Source organism: Sciurus carolinensis, chromosome 8, assembly GCF_902686445.1.
Source record: "Sciurus carolinensis chromosome 8, mSciCar1.2, whole genome shotgun sequence".
In the NCBI taxonomy this organism is placed as follows: Eukaryota; Metazoa; Chordata; class Mammalia; order Rodentia; family Sciuridae; genus Sciurus; species Sciurus carolinensis.
In genome coordinates, this window is record NC_062220.1 from 1,136,085 (window position 1) to 1,156,529 (window position 20,445).

Genomic DNA, 20,445 nt, shown 5'->3' on the forward strand with positions numbered 1-20,445 from the left:
CTTCGGCCCACTGAGGCCTACGGGGACTGCAGCAGGTTGCGCCGCCACCTCGTGCCCTGGAGCTCTGCGAGGCGCAGATTCCCAGCCCCTGTAAATACAAAAATAAAAAGTAGAACTCGGCCTAGGCCTGTAGCCAGAGGAGGCTGAGACCTTGGGACGCGTTACGGAGGCATGCACTTGGCAGGACGACCCCTTACTGGAAGCCCTGCCCCAGGCTGGCTCCGCGGTTGGATGGAACTCCGTTTCCAGGAGAGAGAAGCCAGGCCCTGGGCGCGGGGCAGGTCTGGGGCAGCGCCCGAGTGGAAGCGGGAGGTGAAGCGGAGGAAGCCCCGCCCGACCCGGCCAGGGGTGGGGGCCGCGGAGTTTGCCGGGGAGGGGCCGGGAGCGGGCGCCGCGGCCGCCGGGTGTGCGGCGGGAGGGGCGCCGGGTGGTGCTGGCGGTCGTCTCCAGCTGTCCGGAGCGCTGGGAACAATGGGGAGGCGGCGGGAGAGGGGACGGGGAGGGGGGCTCCGGGGTTTCCAGAAAAGGAGAAACTAAAGAGCCCTCCGCAGACTGTCATCTGCGTGTGACAGGATCTGCTCCCCCGCTCCTTCCTTTCTTCCCCTTGTTCCTGCAGCTGTGGGCCTCGGAGAGCGCATTGTACGCACAGATGTTGGGTTTCAGCTCTCCCGCTCTCCGCCGCTCCGCGGGGGCGCCGCGCACCAGGGGTACCCAACCTGTGGCTGCGACCCTGGGTCCAGGGCTTGGAAAGGGAGGTCGGGGGTGGGGGAGGCAAGGGCCAAGGGAACGGGATGCGGTGGCGAAGGGGCCGCGGGAGGCAAGTTATAGCTGGGGGTAGCTCCGGAGACCGCTCCCTGGCTCGCGCGCCGCCTGGCTCGCGCGCCGCCTTCCTGACTCGTGCCCCGGGCCCGCGCTGGGGGTCAGAACTTGGGTAGGCTCCAGCGACTGGGAGCCCTGTGAACCTGGCCCTGTGACTCGGTCCGCTCTCCGCCCGCGGGACTGGTAGTCCAGGCTGGGCCGTTGACCTGGGGTGAGGAGAAGGGGCAAGGACGCAGTTCCGATTTCTCGGTTTTCACCACGGCCTCTGTCCAGCGTTTTGAGCTGGTGGCTCTTAGTTCGTCTGGACCAAATTGCGGCAGTCATAATTCCCTTCGTGCGCTTTCTACGCGCACCTGACACCTAAAATCCGAGAGTTACGCGTAAATTGGGGGGAGCGGGTCTTCCCTGCATAACTGGCAGTTTTGAAAGGGAGTTAAAAGGCAAAATTGGAATAACTAACTCTAAAGAATGATTCGCCATGAATTTTTCTCTTGCAAAGAGTTTAGACCTCCTCTCTCTTTCCATAGGCAGAGGTCACAGTAGGGCCATGCGAGTTGACTTTTCTTGTGGAGACCCCTCTCCCCCGCCCCCTCCCCCAACCGCATCGTCCCCCCTAATGCTACCCTGAACTTGCCCAGGTTGAAGTGCGACTCAAAGATTAAAGAAAGACCCAAAGAAAGAACAGGCGAAGGCCCGGGCTGCGGCGCTGTACCAATGACTGACAAAGCCAATGTCCATTCATAGTCTCGGGCGGGAGAGGGTGTACGGAGAGCCGCGGCCCCTTAGCCAATTGCTGTCAGCAACACGTGGGGGGGGGGCATCGCTATAGCAACCGGTGGCTGGGCCGCGAGCCGCGCCGCCGCCGGCCGGGTGCGCGCCGGGCCGGATATAAGGCGGGGCGCGGCGGACGCGCTGGTTGGAGCTGCGCGCGCGGCCGGCCGCCCTGCGGGGACCGTCCCGAGCCGGCCGTGCGCCCGTAGGCGCGGCGTCCGGGCCTCGCGCGCCTAGCCCGGGGGCCGGGCCGGGGCGGAGCACGCCGGGCCCGGCGGAAAGGCAGCGCAGAAATGCGAGCACCCGCCAGCTCCGAGGGGTTGTCGCCGCGCCGCCGCCGCCGCCGCTGGAGCTGCGACTCGCGGCACCTTTGTCTGCACCGGCCGCCCGAGAAGTTTGTGGTCAGAAGCAGGATGGCCCCGCTAGTGTGTGGCTCCAGCGCAGGGAAGCAGCTGGCAGTGATGATGGCGCCGCGGTCGCCAGCGGCCGCTGCGCCCCGAGGCCGCTCGGCCAGGCGCACACCCCCACCTCCTCCGGCTCCCGCGCCTGGCGCCCGCCCAGCTGCAGGTAACCAGGGACACCCGGACCCAGCACGGGCAATGGGTGGGGCGGTCGAATGGACCCTGGGGGGATGGGAGAGGAGCTGGAGTGGAGGCAGGATGGAGGCGGAGGGACACCCCACACACAGCCCAGGGCATCACCAGGCGTGTAGATAGTAGGGCACCGAATGGGAGTCCTGAAAGGATGAACGGTGCTCTTGGGGGACTCGGATGGGCTACCTGGGCGTCGAGCCAAGTCCAGGGGGTAACTGACTCGCCGCAGGACGCCTGTCAAAGGCTCGGTTGGTGGGGGAGATCCTTGTACGGGGTCATCCCCAAGTGGGTCTGGGGTGGCCATCTGAGGGGGAGCACGCGGCAGCAGCTCTCCTGAGCGCACAGATCGGGAGGGGTGGCAGCTGTCCCGGGCCTGCGCCTCGCGGAGACTGCCCCGGGAGGCAGGGACGATGACCTGCCGGACTTCTCACTGAGAGCTCTCCCCTCGGGTTTTCTCATATCTGGCCACTCCCGGCAGTTCAGATCTTGGAGAAAAAGGCGGCGGGAATGAGGGGTGGTGCGAGCGTGGAGGTGGGGAGGGGTGTGGGAAAGGAGGACGGACAGAAGGACCGCGAGTAGCCAGTTTAGAGAGGAGCCTGCATGGGGCCATTTCCCTCCCGGCGCATTTTGGGGAGCTCTGCCTCCCTCATCAGAGTTGAGGAGCGTGCCTCCCAGCGGGTGGCGAGTTGGGGGACCGAGCGGGCCTGCGGGGAGGGGCGTTCGAGAGGCGGGTCGGGCGGTCGGTGAGAGTGGAGGGTCCTACAGCCGCCAGCCCGGCGGAGAGTCATCTCGCAGGAACCACTTCCCTCCCCCGGGGAACCTGCGCTGTCTCCCCTCCCCCAGGAGAGGCGGCCGCGCGCCCGCCGGAGAGAAACTTCTGACTGAGAGCGGTTTAAACCAGGGACTCATCTTCCTTCTTCCTCACTCACTACCCGCGTGGCTCAGAACACCGTCCAGCACGGTGGTGGTTAGAGAAGCCCAGCCCCGGCAGCCGAGCAGACCACAAAATTAGGGGTTAAAATCTCAGTAGCACTTCTAGAGCGAGGGTCTCCCACACTTTTGCGTCCTCAGTGCTCTGAGCTCTCAGCGCTTCAGGCTGGACGGCTGGGGGCGAAGGAGTCGCTGTCACTGTCGCCAGTGCCCTGTACCCGGTTACCCTGCTGTATGCTCCTAGTGGCCCTCTAGGCGCGGACGGTCCCCAGGAGTCCGGGGTTGCATCGTAACTGCTGTCCCTGGTCTTGCCCCCAATCCCCAGCCGTGCGCGCTGACCCTCTGCCCTAGGTTAGTTACCGACCGGAAGTCCTCAGACCAGGGGCCGCCTGGAGTGAACCGCGCAGCGTGTCCAAGCGTTCTCAACCAGCCCTTCCCTGCATCCTGAATCCCCAGATTTTATGGCGCGACCGAACGTGCGAGGAAGCGAAGGCTTGTGCGGAGGAGGGAGATGGAAACTCTCCACCAACGGAGGATGAAGTGCCCACCCGCCCCCGGCCAAATACACCCTTTCTGGGCTCCGAGTGGACCGTGGCGGGGTGCGGTAGCGCAGGCCGAGGTGTGGGCTGTGGAACTCCAGAGATTCTTGGATGGACGCGGGCGTTGTTGGGGACATTAATCCCTCCCTCGCGGCCGGCGCGCTTTGTGCCCAGAGAGGCTGGGCCGCGGCATTGTCCCCGCCGGGAAGGGGGCCTCGGGCAGCGCTGGGACCCCTCTCTTGGCTGTGAATACCCGCGACTCCCAGGAACCCTGGACCCTTTGTGTCCGGCGCTGTGGTCTGATCTTTCCGACCTCTATGGGGATCTTGTGAATTAGTGAGGGGGGAAGGGACGGGGAAGCAGGGGTGAGAAACCCGAGGCCTGTCCAAGTCCGCCTCGGCCGTGGGGGAGGGGACTGGAAACCCGCGGTTCGCTTCCCCAGAGCCGCGCTCCGCTCCGGCCGCAGCAGGGTCCGCTGAGGCGCTAGGCCAGCCTTCAGCATGGGGTTTCCCGGCCTGCGTAAAGGAGGTGAAGCAAGAAATCCCAGTCCCGAAGCGGGTTTAGTTCTTGCTGGGGACGACGCGAACGGGGTCCTCCTTTTTCCAGACCTAGGCGTTATCCTAGCAAACCTGCACGTGAAGGCGCGCACGGACCACACCAGGCCAGGGGCACCAAACAGGCAAACCAGAAACAGGGCCTCGGTGCGCCAGCGAGATGGCCTTGCCCGCTGAGTTTGAGCTCTGATGTGATAAAAATGCCGCTCGGGAATCTGAAAGATGGGAGGGGGCGGCTTTCTTTGGGGGGCTGATCCATTTCGGCCTGTTCTCAGCTGGTTGGTCGCTCTCTATTCCACCCAAGACAATTTGTGGTTATCAAGCCCTGCTAAAAATCCACAATGGGTGTTTCTCCTCTCTGTAAACATCAGAATCATAAATCTTCGCTGATATCTTAAAAGTTATTTTTCTAAAACATATTTTAGGAGTGCTTAAAGATGGCAAATAAGCAATTTATCTTTTGAATACTCACTTTCATGCGTATGCCTGAAAAACCTCAACAAAAGCCCATTTCAAAACAGCATATCCCAACTTATTTTCACTAAAGTTTGTATTTAGAATAATTATTTCTTGGAGATTCTTTTCTTTTGCCCATGTGCCCCCCCCCCCACAGGCTACTTGAATGGCAGATTTGCAAGTACAATTTCATCTGCACAGACGAACAATAGCTTTCAGTAGCACAAAGGACTTCACCACCCCGGATTCAGACGCAATGCCTCTTGCTCTGATAATAGCTTCTGAAAAGATTTTGTAATGCGGAGAATTAATACATGATTATTTCCGCCTGGCTTCTCTCATTTATTAGAATTCTGTGGCAAATTTCAAATTAAAAATAGTTCAGTTAGCAGCTTTAAGAAAATGCTTTTAAAATATTTTAAGACACCTGTCCCCAGATCTCTAAGTTTGCTCACTTGTCCTGGCCTGGAAACAGCTAAAAATCATGACCAGCTCTCTAGTGATAGCTACTGATTTCAGTAAATATGTTTTAGTAAATTTAGAATGAAAATCCCAAATAATTCTAAGATGAACATCTAGATAACCATAGGCAAACTTGTTAAAGCCCGTCATTAATAGTCTCTAAAACTAATTTCTGAATTTTGTAGGGGGAAAGACCTTTGTGATTATAGGGACACCCATCCTCACCTATCATGAATGCCCAGAGAAGAGGAAGGGCACATTTCCCCCTTTTTGTATCATTTCTAATAAAGGTTTTTGCTACCCTTAAAAAAGTGCAAACAAATACAGGCTGGGGGTGGAATCAATTTCCTTGGAAATGATACAAATGAATGCATCAACAATAGTAGAAGTTTATTAATGAGAAGTGACTGCTGTGTCTATAGTTTGTGTGTTACATTTTAAAATTGTAAGTCAATAACTGATGCTGGGTTGCTCTAATGAACTGGTTACATCACATGGCCTTGGAAAAATACTACATTTTGTGACGTGTCAACAAATATTTACCATAAAATTCTGTATTTTGTAGCAGAGTTGGTTTTCACAATTGAGTCTGCATATAGTGATGTAGACTCTTCCTTTCTTCTTTCTTTTAAGCTTACCACATGGACAAGTAAAAATAAAAATAAACAGTTCTGAAGACATTTTGCCATAAGTGCCTCAGAAAAGTATGTGAGGGAAGGCCCGGTGCCCTGCTTATGAGCACAGGTCCAGAGCAGCGAGGACTGTCTGCAGGTTCTCTTTCTAAGAGCAGGCCAGCAACTCAGCTGTGTCCCCACTTACTTTGAATCACAGCTTGTGCAATACCATACATTCTAAATCCGAGGAGCTGCAGATGGAGATAAGCAGTATTCTTCACCTTGCTCTCGAGGTGCAGGTAAACTGAGGCAAAGTTGACCTGATTATTCCTGATTATTCAAAAAATGTACAATTCCTGTATCAGAGAACATGGTGCCCAAGCACCAGTTAAGTGGCTTCCTACCTTCTGGGGGCAGAGATGGCTGTGGCCCTGTGTGACTCCTCCACTGCTCCAAACTTTCAGTGAAGCCAGCATGGTACAGAAGGAGGTGTTCTGCTTTCAAAAGATGTCTGACTGTAAATGTCAAAGTCATAAATATTTAAACATCATTTTCTTTCAGTTTCAAGTCAAGACTGATAAGATGCTTCTAATTAGTCTGGGCTCTCTCCCGGGCCCAGACCCAGGAAAGCGCCTGCCCTCCACACAAAGTTGTTCAGCCTGGGGAGAAAGACCAGGAGGGGCAGCACTGAGGCCCAAGGAGCCCCACCTGGATCAGCTCTGGTCCCAAGCTCACCTCTAAACCACCAGTCCACTCACATTTGAAGTCGCCTAGTCAGCAGGCCTTCTGACTTTTAACTACACGAAAAGAAAGCAAGTGAAGTAACTGTAAAGTTATTAACTCAATCAGTGCGCCCAGAAGGGGCTTCAGTAAATGTTCGTTCCTTCCGGGATTCTTAAGGCCTGACTTGCAGCCAGAGGTCCCCCCTCCTCGTCGCATTCTGCAGCGCTGGGGAGGGCATTTGGAACTTCCGTGGGTGAGGGGCCCCAGGAGTGACTTTTTGGGTTCCACCCGAGGAGCCCGCGGGACCGGGTCAGCTGGTCCCCAAGGGCCTGAGACCTCAAAATCTGCCTTCTCAGCCTGACCCTCCTTACCTGCAAGAAGGGCTTTGCGCGGATAGGTTGGGGAGGAGAGGGGGCGGGTCGCCTCGGTCCTGGGGACCACAGTCACCTCAGGGGCAGCTCAGGCCTGAGCAGCAGGGAGCTGGGGTGACCGGAGGAAATGGGACTCAGGGGCATGGGGTTCCCCCTTCCCTTCTCTGAGGACACCCGGGACCCAGCTGGGGCCCAGGGAGGATGGCCGGCGAGCGCTGGGCAGCCCCTCTCCTTGACATTTTTCTTTGACCTTTGAGTAAATCCCCGCGAGCGAGTGAGGGGCGGTGGGACAGGCCCCGCTCTTCTTCCTGTGTGGGCCGAGCGCGTCCTTTCGGGAGAGGGCCGAGCTGGCGGCGCAGCCTCCCTGGGAGGAGCCTGGGAGGTTCCCCGGTGACTTCCCGTCCTCGAGTCTCCCCTGGCCGGCCGGTTAACCTGGCGCCGCCCCGTCTCCGTGCGGCTCCGGCGCGCTCGCTGCCTCTCGCCTGCTACTAGGACAACCCAGCAGCGCGTGTGCCCTTACTCGCTGCTGGCGGTCGCCCGGCGCCCAGCGCCCGGGCGGGTTCCAGTTCCGCGAGGCGCGCGTGAGACCTCGGTCGCTAGGGTACTCACGCGTCCGCCACATGCCGTGGCCCTGCGGGTCCACTCGGAACCTACCCGGCCAGCTCGCGTGTGTACCTCACCTCGCCAGGCTGGAAGATTCGGGAAGTCCCTGTTCCCAGGCGCGGTGGCCACGTGGACGCATGGGTTTTCCAACGTCCGGGCGGGAGCCGGACCCGGGCGCTTCGCCTCTCTGGGCGCAGGGACCGCTGGTCGCCTGCGTCCTGGGGAGAGGTGCACTCAATGGCCATCGGGCGAGCCAGGCTCGGGGACCGCCTCCGCCCGCGGTACGGGCTGCCTTCGTCGTCCCTATGGCGTCTGCCAGGGCGGGGGGACCGGGGAAGGGGTGCGGGCCACTCCCGGGCGCGCGGCGGCGGGCGAGGCCTCTTGGGGGCCGTGGCGCGGGCTCGGGGGTCTGGAAACGCCCGCGCGCGGCGTCTCTTGGGCCTTTCCAGACCTAAGAAGGCCGCCTGCCTGCGAAACGCCAGTCCCGCGGTGGGCGCCCGCCCTGACCCAGCCAGCGGCCCCACGCTGCGCCGGCCCGAGTGAGCCGCCGCGGTCGAGGCGCGCCCCCCGCCCCGCGGAGACCCCGGCCCACCGGAGGGCGCGCCCGCCGGGCCCGGGGGCTGCGGCTGGCCGGGCTCGCGCGGGCTCCCGGGGACTCCTTCCCGCGGGGGCGGCGGGCGGGAGCGGCGCGGCGCGCAGCGGCTCGGGGTCCGCGCCCCGGCCCCTCCCGCCGCCCGCGGACCTCGCGGTCCTCCCGGGCCGCGCATCCAGGCAGGAAAATCCGGGCGTCTTTTCTCATTTAACCCGCGTTTCCATTAACTCAGTCCCGGCGCCCGCTAATCCGCGCACCGAAGGCAAAAGGAGGCTAATTAATGACCAGCTTTTCCAGTCAAGACCGGCGATAATTGCTTTGGTGGCCTTTATGATTACAAGATAAAAATGGGCCCGGCCTGACATAAGAGGCACTGTGTACACTCGGAGACAGGAGGAAATGAAGAGTTGGGAGGCTGAATGCGGAGCAGAAAATTACTAATAGAAGAGAGATAATGAATAGGCCGGCCAGGCATTCATGGGGAAAAATCCATTTTGTTACCACGCGAAATTAGGTGGTGGAAAGGAGTTTGCTAATTGTTCTCATCTTGTAGCAACCAGGACTGAGGCAGGGGCGTGCTTTTCCATTCATTTCCCAGTAATTGTGGGGGGTTGTTGGCCGGGAGTCGTGGGCGATTTGCCCGCGGCCCTTCCATTTTCCTGTGGTGTTTTTAATTGTTGCTAATACACCTTCTAATGAAGCTAATGAGGGGCACCGTGTGGCTATTTGCCCATGGAGACCAGCGACATGAACAAAAGAATTTTCTCATATTTCGCACCCCCTCCATGAGAGGAGGAGAAGCTGGAGGCCAGAGGCCTTAACTTTCTCAGGGCTGACACAGGCCACCCATCCCAGCAACACTCGGGCCTCAGCTGGGGTCTGCATATGCCAGTGACAATGACCCAGGTTGGTGGAGGGGACCAGTGACTGCCTTCCAAGGCAAGTGGGGCCACATCCCAGATGGCAGAGCCTCCTTGGGCAAGGGAGGGGGAGGACACCAAAGCCCAGGGGTGTCCTGTCTGTGCAAGGGGACTTGGCTTGCCACATACCCAGCACAGACTCTAGGTCCTCCCTGCACTTGCTGTGCATGCTCTGGGAAAATCCCTGGCTTTTAAAAGGAGGTGCACACTTCCTTGTGCTTAGGAAGCAAAGGAGCCGCCAGACTTCACATGTTGCTGACGGTCACCACTAAGAGGGAGGGAGGACTTTGCCCCCTCTCTTGGGGAGCACACTGCAGGGTGGGCGCCTTTGTTGGCTGGCCGCAGGTGCCCTGCACATCCCTTGGGTCATGGTAGCGCCAGTGCTGTGTCTCTTGTAGTGCTTGGCCTGTTGCAGTAGCAGGCAGAGGATGTCTGCTAGGACATGCCTAGGTACTGACACATCCTTCTCTCCTTGTTATACAGAAAAGCAGACTCGCGCTTCTGCCTCATCAGGGAGAGCAGGAAGACTCCACCAAGTTCATCCTGCTCACCTTCCTCTCCCTCGCCTGCATCGTGGGGGTTCTCCTTGCTTCCGGCTTCATCTACTGCCTCCGCCACAGCTCCCACTATAAGCTGAAGGAGAAGCTGTCGGGACTGGGGGGTGACCTGGGTGCAGATGCCACCACCGCCTACCAGGTAAAAAGAGACCCCTTTTAAAGTGCTCTGTTGAATTTATCAACTGAACAGACGGACTTTTTGGCTCGGCTCTGGTGCCTCCCCCATTCCTAGCTCTTGTTCACTTGTTCAGAGTTTGGATTCTTTCATGAGGACAGTCTGAAGCTTCTCATTAGCATTCATGTAAATACCTTGCAACCACAGTTTTATGGCTTTATATTAATCTTACACTGTTCTTGGATCTCTCATGTTAGCAGTGAAAGCGGGTTGCTAATTAGAAATGTGGAAAAAGTACAATACATGAATTATGTATTATCTGTTATCTTTCTTAGTTTGGCCACTATTAATGAAACATGCCAGTATTGCAAGATGAATTGGTTGTGTCGATGTTTGAAGATGGCTCTTAAATCATCGACTTCCTCGGTCTTATATGAAAAGATCTTTGACCTGATCTGATGCCACCCTCTGCTATTATTCAGATAAAGTGAACTCTAATGCTGACAAATGGGGTTAGCCTGTGTCTCCCTGCGGTAGCAGGGCAGCTCTAAGCTGGGAGCAGATGCACCGGGAGCCAGCCAGCTGTGGGAGGGCGGGCAGATCCCACTGGCAGAAAAAACGCCCGAGAATTTGAGGAGTTACATGGCATACGTTTCATGTTTATTAACATTCTATAATGAAAATATGACTTCAGTTTTAATAGTACAAGCCCAGAATATATATACAAACCAGGGCATTTGTTTCTTTACTATAAAAATATCATTTGAATCCAAGTATATATTCACTTTTGGGAAGATGAACTAATTCAGTCGCTTCCTGTTTTTCAAAGTTCACTCAACATTGTCTATGAGCGTCTCTCCCATTGGACTGGACCTTTTGTCCTCTGTAGTCACATGACCATGACACACACCGTCTTGTCACTCACTTGTGACTCTTGCGATGTAAGGCACGTGTTATTGTTGTGCCATCAGAGTTGCCCCGGTGGGCGCTCAGCCTCTTCCCAGGAAATGCCCACTTGCCCAGCAGTGTGCCCACCAGCTGGTCTGAGCTGGCTGGTTCCTGCCCCATGTAAGGAGCTGGGGTGAATGTATAAAGCCTCCATGCTTAAGAGAGACCAGGAGATAGCACTTCCCCCCGTTTCAAAACCCTCAGTCTCATCGGTGAATGGAGAAGGTTTCTGGAGGGGTCACACATCTGGTCAGGACCATCTTTTTCTTATAAAGAAATGGCAACTTCAAAAGTGTTGAGGATGGCATTTCAGGCGCAGAGTGTAGCTCCGCTTCAAAGCAAGAGGAAAATCATGTTTGAAGAAGCAGCCTGAAAAAAATGTCACATAAACTAGTAAGAATTTACCCAGAAATTCTATTGAGCAGGACCATCAATGTGGGTGCCAGGTCTTCAGGGCCACGTCTGTCAGAACATAAATAAATTATCACACTGGTCCTGCCCCGCCTGTGAGACGGGAGATCATACGGGCATAGATTTCTAGAAAGCATGGCACCCTTTGATATACTTTGAAATTCAAATATAAAATATTGATAGAATGGAAAGGTTGGACTTGCATGCGGAAATGACTAATTTTTACAAAAATGCAGGTTGAAAATCCATACTTAGGAATGAGTTTGTGGTAATTAACAGAAAAAAAATCTTCCCAATGACAGCTCTAATTAATAGTATCTGTAATTAAAATCATGCCCTTCCAGCAGGAAAATTGTTTGAATCTCTTAGAGTGACCTTTTTGTGTCCCTCCTGGGGGCATGGTGGTTAAGTTGATATTGATTTTATAATGAGCTCTGGTTTGTTTAATAAGAATCTGTAATCCAGACAATAAATTAAATGTGTGCTTTACTTCAGTCCAGATTCATGAAAAGGAGAAAGGACAGGGAAAAAAACATTCCCTTTGAAAATATGATCGAGGAAAATTTGGAAATGAAATGATCATAAAGATTTTCTGTTGGGCTTGGTTCTGAAACCATGACCAAGTACTTGTCAGAGAGCTACCTTGATGAACAGGGTCTCCTCTCAACAGAGAGGCTGTGTGCTCTCCAGAGGATGGGGATTGCTGAGCTTCCTGCTTCACCAGAAACTACCGAGGACTCAGACAACAGTTACAGAGCAGCCACATGGGCAGACGGGCGGATGTCAATTCACTAATGTGTCCACATCTCTCTAGGGTGACCATACCTGCCACTGAGATGCTCCTCGATGTTGAAAATCTTCTGAAAAGTTTTTTAAAATACCACAAACAGGGGCTGGGGAGATAGCTCAGTTGGTAGAGTGCTTGCCTTGCAAGCACAACGCCCTGGGTTCGATTCCCCAGCACCACCAAACAAAAAAAAAAACTACAAACATAAAACTGTAAACTTCAGGGAAGGAGCTTGTTGCCTTGGTCTATTTACTTTCTGAAATGAACGTGAGACTGTAGGCAGAGCTGGTGACCCCCGCCCGGTTACAGGGGCCGTGGCCGCAGGACGCACTCTCCTAAAGTTCCCAGGAGAGGAGACCACTGTGAGTGGGGCAGAGGCCAGCACCTGGCAGAGCAGGATGCGGGGGCGAGGAGCAGAGCGGGCCGCTGCACACCGGGCACGCTGGGGTCAGGAGGACCAGAGCAGAGGCTCTGGAGGCTTGGGTGGTTCCCGGGCAGCACAGGGCCGCTGCTGTGCTGCTCCTTCCCCTGGAGCCCAGCAGAAGAGTCCAGTGTCGCTGAGAGCTCCCTCCAGGAGCTGAGAGCTGGGTGCCCTGGGGAACCCAGGGTCCGCCCCACGCGCAGGGTGGTGGCAGGGCTGGTAGCCGCGGAACCTGAGGTCCCAGCTCTCAGCATGGTTTCAGAGCAGCCGAGTTTGAGCTCTTGGGTTCTATGCGCACATTGCCTCCTCCTCCAGAGGGACCCCTGCCCAGATTCAGGACCCGAGAGCTCTCAGCTTACATGTGCGCAGGGAGGGTGATGTTCTCATTGGAAAGCCAGGTCTCCCCCACCCCCTTGGCAGATTCTCACTTTTGACACTTCCAAGATACTGATCCCATCAGATAATCCAGCAAAGTTTAATTTGCTCATACTTTAAAAAAATTGGTGTATTGACTTCAGAATAACTGAAATATATTTTAAAGGACATTTTTCATTGGGATACTTCCACCAAACTTCCTCCCAGTTTTAGTGACCATTTTTTTTCTTCTAAATATGTAAAACATAATGTGTTTGGATTAAACTTATACTTCATTATCTAAAAAGCAAATTTCACTATTTCTATTCTTTTCTCCAACTGGCAAGCCGTGTGCACGTCTGTGCGCAGCCTCCCTGGGGTGCTGGGGGCACCAGGGACCACAGTGTGGGGACCGGCTCTGGTGCGTCTCCTCCATGTCGGCGTCCTATTTCTATGCAAGGTGATTGGGTAAAAACTGTGCCAAAAATAAGTCGTTAGGTGATTAGCAGACATCCTCTCCTGTTCCTCTCTGAGTCCCTTTGAATGTTGCATCCATCTCTTTGAGGCTTTGATCATCTCTGAGCAGCAAGTTTAGTATTCTGCCTGCCCACTCTCCCTCCCCAACATCAGGGCAGAGACTCCCGCAGAATTTTCAGCAAGTTCTCTTTTGATGGTTTATTTCACAATACCCAGCAGGTTTCCTTGTGTATTTGGAAGCCTTTGGAACCAAACCCAGAGGAAAGCCTGCCCTGGGCTGCAGGGACTGCCTGTAAACAGAGCTGCTAAGTGCACATCTTGGTTGTCGCGGCTCCCATTAGCAAGTGATTATGAATGTAACGACGGTGTGTGCGCATGTTGTCGCTCTTGGCCCGAGTGAGTGATGGGTCCTGACTCCTCACCTCTGCCCCGGAGAGCAGAGCCCTCACAGGCAAGGCCAGGTCACAGGAGGCACATGCTCTTGGGGGTTAAGAGGCCCTCCTTTTCCTAGGTGAGTTTAATCTCCCCCAGTTGGTGGAATCAGTAATCACAGAGATGGTGAAAGGATAGGATGTTCCCAATTAAGTCAAGAAAGTGAATTTTCCCTAGGTTCCCTGGACCCCACCACAGGTTCTCAGAAGACTTTTCCCTTCCAGTCAGCTGTGTGTCTTTGAATGGTTGTCCTGGCTGTACATTTACACTTCCAGCTCAAAATTACATACATATAAAAATATATGTTTGCAAATATCCAAGAAGCAGTATCTAGCCTGCTTTGAAACTAGAAGGGTGCTGTAGCACCTTATGAAAGGACATTTCCTTTTAACATAGTCAGACCTGAGAATTGGAATTTTTCTGACTTCACCTTTGCAAAACTAGCAATGGTCTGCAGGCAGAGTTTGATCCCCTTTCCAAATACTGGTGGTTTGCAGGGGGTGTTCCGTCTCCTCAGGTGTGCCTAGGTCCTGGAGGGATGCTCCTCCTGCTCTTCCCAGGCCCACACTTCCCTGAAATGTTCCTGGGCCACGCTGCAAAGTAAGCAAATGCTAAATGGTTGCTTAGTTGGTGCCATATTCCATGCTGCTTGAGGACCATGCAAGGAAAACTTGCCAACTTTTGCCTTGCTGAGGGTAAGGGAGCAGTTTTGTCCCCAACATGCAGAGAACCTGTTTGTGTTTGCCTGCATGTTCAGCTTCAAATGATCAGTGCGTTTTTGCAAGTTCAGGTGAATCTTCCAGGTACCCTCTCGCTGTAGCCAGAGCAGTTTCCTGGAAAGTAGGGTTTGCAGCTCACGCTAGATGTTCAATCCCACACATGTGGGATTGTGTTCTGCAGCTGCCACCCAGCACAGCTCCTGTGTTCTTCAGATACAACTCATGGGTTTGGAAATGGATCCTCAGAGAACACTGAGGTCTGGATCCACTGCTTAAGAAATATTCAAGCACATAGGAAAGAGGTGGCCCTCCTGGTCCGGCAGGCCACTCCAGGTCAGATGTGAACAGTGAGGTCAGGCCACTTGGAGAGGGGTTTGGTAATGAGAGGCTGGAAAGCCTAACCTCTCACCACCTGAGACCGGAACACTGGCTGCTGTGATACTCACTGTGTTGACTTTATTTTCGTGGTTCATTAGCAGACTGGGGTGTTCCTTAAATCATGGTTCCTGGGATGCTGCTTTGGGGAAGAGCAGGGAGGGATGAACTGAGCCTCTCCTTGGGAGGCCACATCCCCAGCCACCTCCTTTTGCTCTCTGATGGCCCAGGGGTGGGAGGGCCTCGGCACTCAGAGGAGGAGGTGTGAGGTCAGCACCAAGCCTGGCGCTGAAGGTGGCATCCAGGGAAACCAGAGAATGCTGCCCTCTTGCGAAGTGGAGAGCAGCTGCCGGGCCAGCTGCATGCAGGTTTTCTTCTCTTCAACTGCCCACTGCCCTCGACCAGCCAGCTGCAAACCCACTGAGATCACCACATCTCTCCTCGTGGCCACCTGCTTCACGAGGGAGCAGAGCAAGCTGTGACCACAGGGAGCCGGTCACATCCCCGGGGGCCGGACACTGGCACCCCGACACTGATTCCACCCTTGGTGTGAGCCTTGTGGGAGACTAGGGCCTGGGCACCCCGTCTCCTCGCCGTGTTTGATTTCTTGGAACTGAGGAGGCTGCATATGGCCGGGAGAAGCATAGCAAGCAACCTGAGTCCACAGAGTGGGGTTCTCCTGGATGCCGAGCTGGCAGCAGGGCAGGGAGCAGGTGGACAGAGGGTCCGCAGATGAAAGGAAGGCCATGGGCAGGAGCGTCAGCCAGGCCCTGGGCGGCACGTGGTGCAGGGTGTCCTGGGGGCAGCAGGAGGGACAGAAGCTGCAGTCCAGGGACCCTGCAGTCGGTACAGTGGGAGGATCCTGCTGGGCCTCAGGGCCAAGGACAGCGCTGAGGAACGTGGCTCCTTCCAGGGCTGTTTCCTGCCTGCTCTCGGCAGGTGGGACTCCTCTCCCCAGGCCCTGACTCTGGGAGAGCTGCCTCCACACTGAGATGCAGGGTGTTCTATCCACAAAGGAAGTGTGCACCAGGAGAGCAGGGAGACCCGCTCCCTAGGCTGGCCTGTCCCCTAGGCTGACCCTGCACCCTGACTGACCTGTCCCCTACGCTCACCTGTCCCTAGGCTAATCTTCCACCCAAGCTGACCCACCCTATATAGACTGACCCTCCACTCAGGCTGACCTGTCCCCTAGGCTGACCCTCCACTCAGGCTGACCTGTCCCCTAGGCTGACCCTCCACCCTGACTGACCTGTCCTCTAGGTTGACCTGTCCCCTAGGCTGACCCTCCACCCTGGCTGACCTGTCCTCTAGGCTGACCTGTCCCCTAGGCTGACGCTCCACACAGGCTGACCTGTCCCGTAGGCTGACCCTCCACACAGGCTGACCTGTCCCCTAGGCTAACCCTCCACCCTGGCTGACCTGTCCTCTAGGCTGACCTGTCCCCTAGGCTGACCCTCCACACAGGCTGCCCACCCCAGAGGCTTCTTCAGAATCCCAGGTGTTTTCTTCAAGGTGGTCACACAAGGCCCAGGCGAGTCAGTGTCCTGAGTGAGGTGGCCTCCTGGAGGCCAGTGCCAGCTCCCGCTCAGCCATCCATGGAGGTGCCAAGGCGAGGGCCTCAGGAGGAGCGTGCAGGGAGAGACTCCTGCTGACGCGGGTCCTGGGGCTGAGCTGCCCTGCAGCGCAGGGGCTGGGGGAGGAGCAGGGGAGGAGGAGGAGGTCCAGGGGGCTTAGGAACAGATGCTGGGCAGGGGGAAGGGCCTGGGCCCCGCTTGGCTCTGGCTCTCGGGGTGCCTCTGCTGCCATCCTGCCGGGCCTTCCCCAGGGCCAGCAGTCTCCCAGGTGAAGAGCTTCACATGTGGGGTGCAGCACCCCAGGCCTGAGTCTCCCCAGGTGCTGGCCTCGTGCGTGCAGCTGTGGCAGGAAACCCACACGCGTGTCGAAGCCGCTGCAGTGCTCAGGCCCTCTCTGCAGGGAAGCGCGCTTCTCCCCGGCCGGCCGGGGTGAGAGAGGAGTGCTGCCATGGCAGGTCCACTGCAGGACAAAGCAGCCCCCTGGCAATAGCCAGGCCCGCTCCTGACCCCGACACGCACAGGCAGGAGAGGAGGTGGCACTCTGCACGTGGAAGGGGAGGGGCCCTGGCAGCGACGGAACCTGCCGAAGGGGCTGCTCTGGAAAAGCCCTGGCACGGTCAAACCAGGAGGCAGGCAGGAGAGAGCACTCCCAGGTATCCAAGGCGAAGCTGGCAAAGACCCAGAGGAGGAAGGCCACCTCAGCAGCTCCAGCAGGGGAGGGCCCAAGTGCTGACAGTGCCTGGCTGTGGCTCCTGCCAGCCGGGGGCACCTGGCGGCCTCACCCTTGTCCCAGGCTGGAGGCCTCGTAGGGCTAGGGTTGTCTTCACTCCTCGGTTCTGGGTGCTCCGCTCTTTCCAGCCCAGCTGGCAGCTGCACCGGTGCCGGTTTCTGCCCCAGGACCCTGCTCACAGGTGGGTCACCCCTGAGGGTGATCCCCAGGCGCTCAGGAGGAGAGCAAAGTCACACTTTTCAACCAATAGGGCCTTGTTGCACCTGGCTTTCCACAAGCAGGATCAGCCCACATTTGGTGTAGAGCGGGGGGATGCTCTGGTGATGCCTGGTGGCCCAGGGTGGCCAGCAGGGGCCTCGGAGCAGGTGGAGGCCGGGAACAGCAGAAGAGGCGGCTGGGAAAAGTCTTCCCCAGGCCAAGGCTTCTGTCAAGAGGAGAGAAAGAAGTCTGGGCAGGGCCAAGGCAAGTGGCAGGGCGAGAGCAGGCCACTGTCCTTCCTGGGTGCCTGGGTGGGCAGTCTGTGGGCATCACGGTGCCCACCAGTGTCTAAGGACTGCCTTGCTCCAGAGGCGGCTCGCCGTGGTCTGTTCACTCCACTGCTCGCTGTTCTAAGCGTGGTGGTTCCTGGTGTAAGTCTCCATGGAGGCTTCACCTGGGGAGACGGGGTGGGGGCTGGAGTGGAAGGTGAAAGGCGCTCCCCTGCAGAGGAGCTCTGACTAGAGAGGGGTGAACAGGCAGTCTTTCGAGATCTTTAAAGACATAAAATAATGCAACCAGCAAGACCAGGTGTCCGGTGTGTGTGTGTGTGTGCACAATTATGTGATCACCAGGGTTACATGAGCAAGCAGAGGCACGGGTTGTAAAATGGGGATGAGGAGTACAGGTCTGGAACAGATCTGACCTTGATCGACTTTGTGACATTCAGTAGCAAATCAGGTAGGAGTTTAGTAAGTAGCATGCAGGATGTCGTCACACCAACGCAGAACTAGACTTAGATCCTCTGATGGAAGGAGGAAGTCGGGTTTGTTCTGTAATTAAACATCACAGCATTTCCCCATTTTTGCAAAGATAGTGAAGCAGAAGAATAAATTTACATAAAGGAGCACCCCTAAAATTTCCCCTTTGTTGACTTCTGAAACACTTAAGCCAGACATCAAGATGCTTTGGGGTCTGGGGGTTCAGCCCAATGGTAGAACACTTGGCAAGCATGCGTGAGGCCCTGGGTGATCCCAGCACCACAAAATAGGTTTTTTAAAATATGTTTTTAAGTGGGAAGAAATAAATTGCAGACCTGTTTCTAAAACAAAATAATCGAAGTGGAAGTTGTGCCTGGTGTCCAGGGGTCAGGATGGACCCACCCCTTGGCGTCCAGGCGTCAGGATGGTCCCACCCCGTGGCGTCCAGGGGTCAGGATGGTCCCACCCCGTGGCGTCCAGGCGTCAGGATGGTCCCACCCCGTGGCGTCCAGGCGTCGGATGGACCCACCCCGTGGCGTCCAGGGGTCAGGATGGTCCCACCCGGTGGCGTCCAGGCGTCAGGATGGTCCCACCCCGTGGCTTTCTCTTCCTCTCCCAGATTCAAGGACCATAAAAATACTAAAAGTCAAGGGATCCTACCTTTGAATCGTGAGAAAAACGCTGGTTGCTGTGGAGCCTGGGCCTCCTCTGCCCTTGAGCGCTGCTCCCAAGGTCGCAGTGGCGAGCTCCGTGCTCCCCAGGCTCCCTGCCTGCGGTTGCAGGCGGCTCTTCTCAGGCTCACCTTAAGTCTGCACGCCTCGCGGGCCCCGGGAGACAGCAGGCAGACCTGGTGCTGCGCTGCAGAGCCCAGGGTGCGCCTCCCCTGGCTGCTCCCCGGGCTCGCCCGCCGTGGACCCTCACTCTAGAAACGAAGCCCTGCTTGCTGGACGCACCTGCCCCTCCGGTGCAGGACAGATGTCTAGAAACTGGTGGGCCCTGCACCCAGAGCCCTGTGCCCCCAGGTCAGGGCCCAGCGGCCTGAGATGGGATCAAAGGGCCCTGCCGCAGTCCCAGACAGGCCCTCGGGCCCGCTGGGGCCTTGCACAGTAGGGTGGCCACTCAGCCAGCGTCAGCTAGGGTGATCAGGCCCAAAACGACGAGCGGTGCCTGAGAACATAGGAGCAGCTGCTTCAGCACCCGGCCTGCCCTTTGGCTTAATTAAGCAGCGGCGGAATGGGGGACGTGAAGACCTTTTGTGTCCTGGGCGCTCCTTCCAGCCTGAAATGCCCGTGTCCCTCTCCCTCCCCAGCCTTTGTCCCGAGCTCCCACACTTAGAAAGCCCACCCCTCCTCTCCCACTGTCCCCATCTGTCAACCCTGGAGTGTGGGACCCCAGTCCAGCCCAGGGGACCGGACAGCAGGGGCGCCTCTTCCTGTCAGAGCGACTTCCCTGGGGCTGGGCTGGCAGACCTGGGTGAGCAGCCAGCAGATCCTTCCGCTTGCCCTGTTCCCGTCTGCCTAAGTGGCAGCACCTAGTGGGTCCTCGGGTGCTCAGTAAGAAGCACGGGCAAGTTGAACTGGACACTGACTTGGGAGGGGCCATTTAGAACTCTCAAGCAGCGTCCCGAGCAGTGCCCAGCATGCCAGAAACAGTCGGCAGACGCGGCGTGCTGTGGATGTGGCCGGTCACTGTGTCAGTGACGACAGGTGACGACTGTCCGTCACTCTTGAGCAGAGGTTGAGGAAGGTGGCCGCAGGTTTGTGGGGAGCAGCTGCCCCTCATCTTGGCTGACTCTGAGAAGGCGGCTGGTGTGTTTCTTCCTGAGTTGGCTGTTTTAGATTGAAGGTGACTGTGTGGCCCTGGCTTTGGGGCACTCCAGCTGTCAGGCTGGAGTTGAGGTCCAGGCGGTCTGTCTTGCAGGTGGCGGCCTGGCTGCCCGGGCCTCCAGGAGCAGCTGGGACCGTCACGGGTGTTCTTCAGAAATGCTCTTCCCCGGCTCTGAGGTCTGCCTCAGCCGGAGCACGCAGATGGTGACAGAAGCCCACCCTGAATGTGGCTCGTGTGAGGCGAGGATGCTTCTTGCCACCTGATGCTTCAGGCCCGGGAGGTGGACAGCAGCACGCCAGGGCTAGAGGAGTCCTCAAGTCAGCCTTCGCTCAGGTGGCCAGGCTGAGTCTGTGCCTTTAGGTCTCATTTTGAGGAAGCACCTGTGGACTGGGGAGCACCGTCCACCCCAGAGCGACTCTTACTTGGCGAGAAGGAGGGGCTGGCCTGGCGTGGCTCCGAGGCTCTTCTCTCCGTGGCCCTGCAGGTCTCTGAGCCTGGCTCAGGGCTGCCTGAGGAGGGCCTTCTCCCTGCACTGTGTGCGCGGAGGGAACCAGTGCAGTCTGGTCGGCTCAGGGCCAGGTTGCCTGGCGGGTCTGCTGTGGCTCTGACCTCCAGGCGGGGGCTCCCTCCCGTCCTGACGCGCCTCGCGCCCCATGTATCCCTGGGTGCCGGGTGCTCCCAGCATGTGCAGAGTGGGGACAGTGTCGTGAAGCAGCTCTGGTAAGGCAGCCTGGAGCCCTGTGGTCAGGTCAGTGAGGACACGGACGCTGCCCCAGGAGGACTGTGCTGGGACAGGAGGGTGCCTGGGCCGCTCC

General features: G+C 57.0%; 1 protein-coding gene across 4 annotated transcripts in view; it reads left to right on the forward strand.

Annotated features, from left to right (window-relative positions):
- Ptprn2 (protein tyrosine phosphatase receptor type N2) overlaps positions 1 to 20,445 on the forward strand; it is a 743,280-nt gene that overhangs the window by 641,022 nt on the left and 81,813 nt on the right. For all 4 annotated transcript variants that reach the window (XM_047562250.1, XM_047562251.1, XM_047562253.1 and 1 more), the window contains one exon: positions 9,431 to 9,643. In XM_047562250.1, coding sequence (XP_047418206.1) covers positions 9,431 to 9,643 — 213 coding nt within the window. The remainder of the gene's footprint in view (positions 1 to 9,430; positions 9,644 to 20,445) is intronic.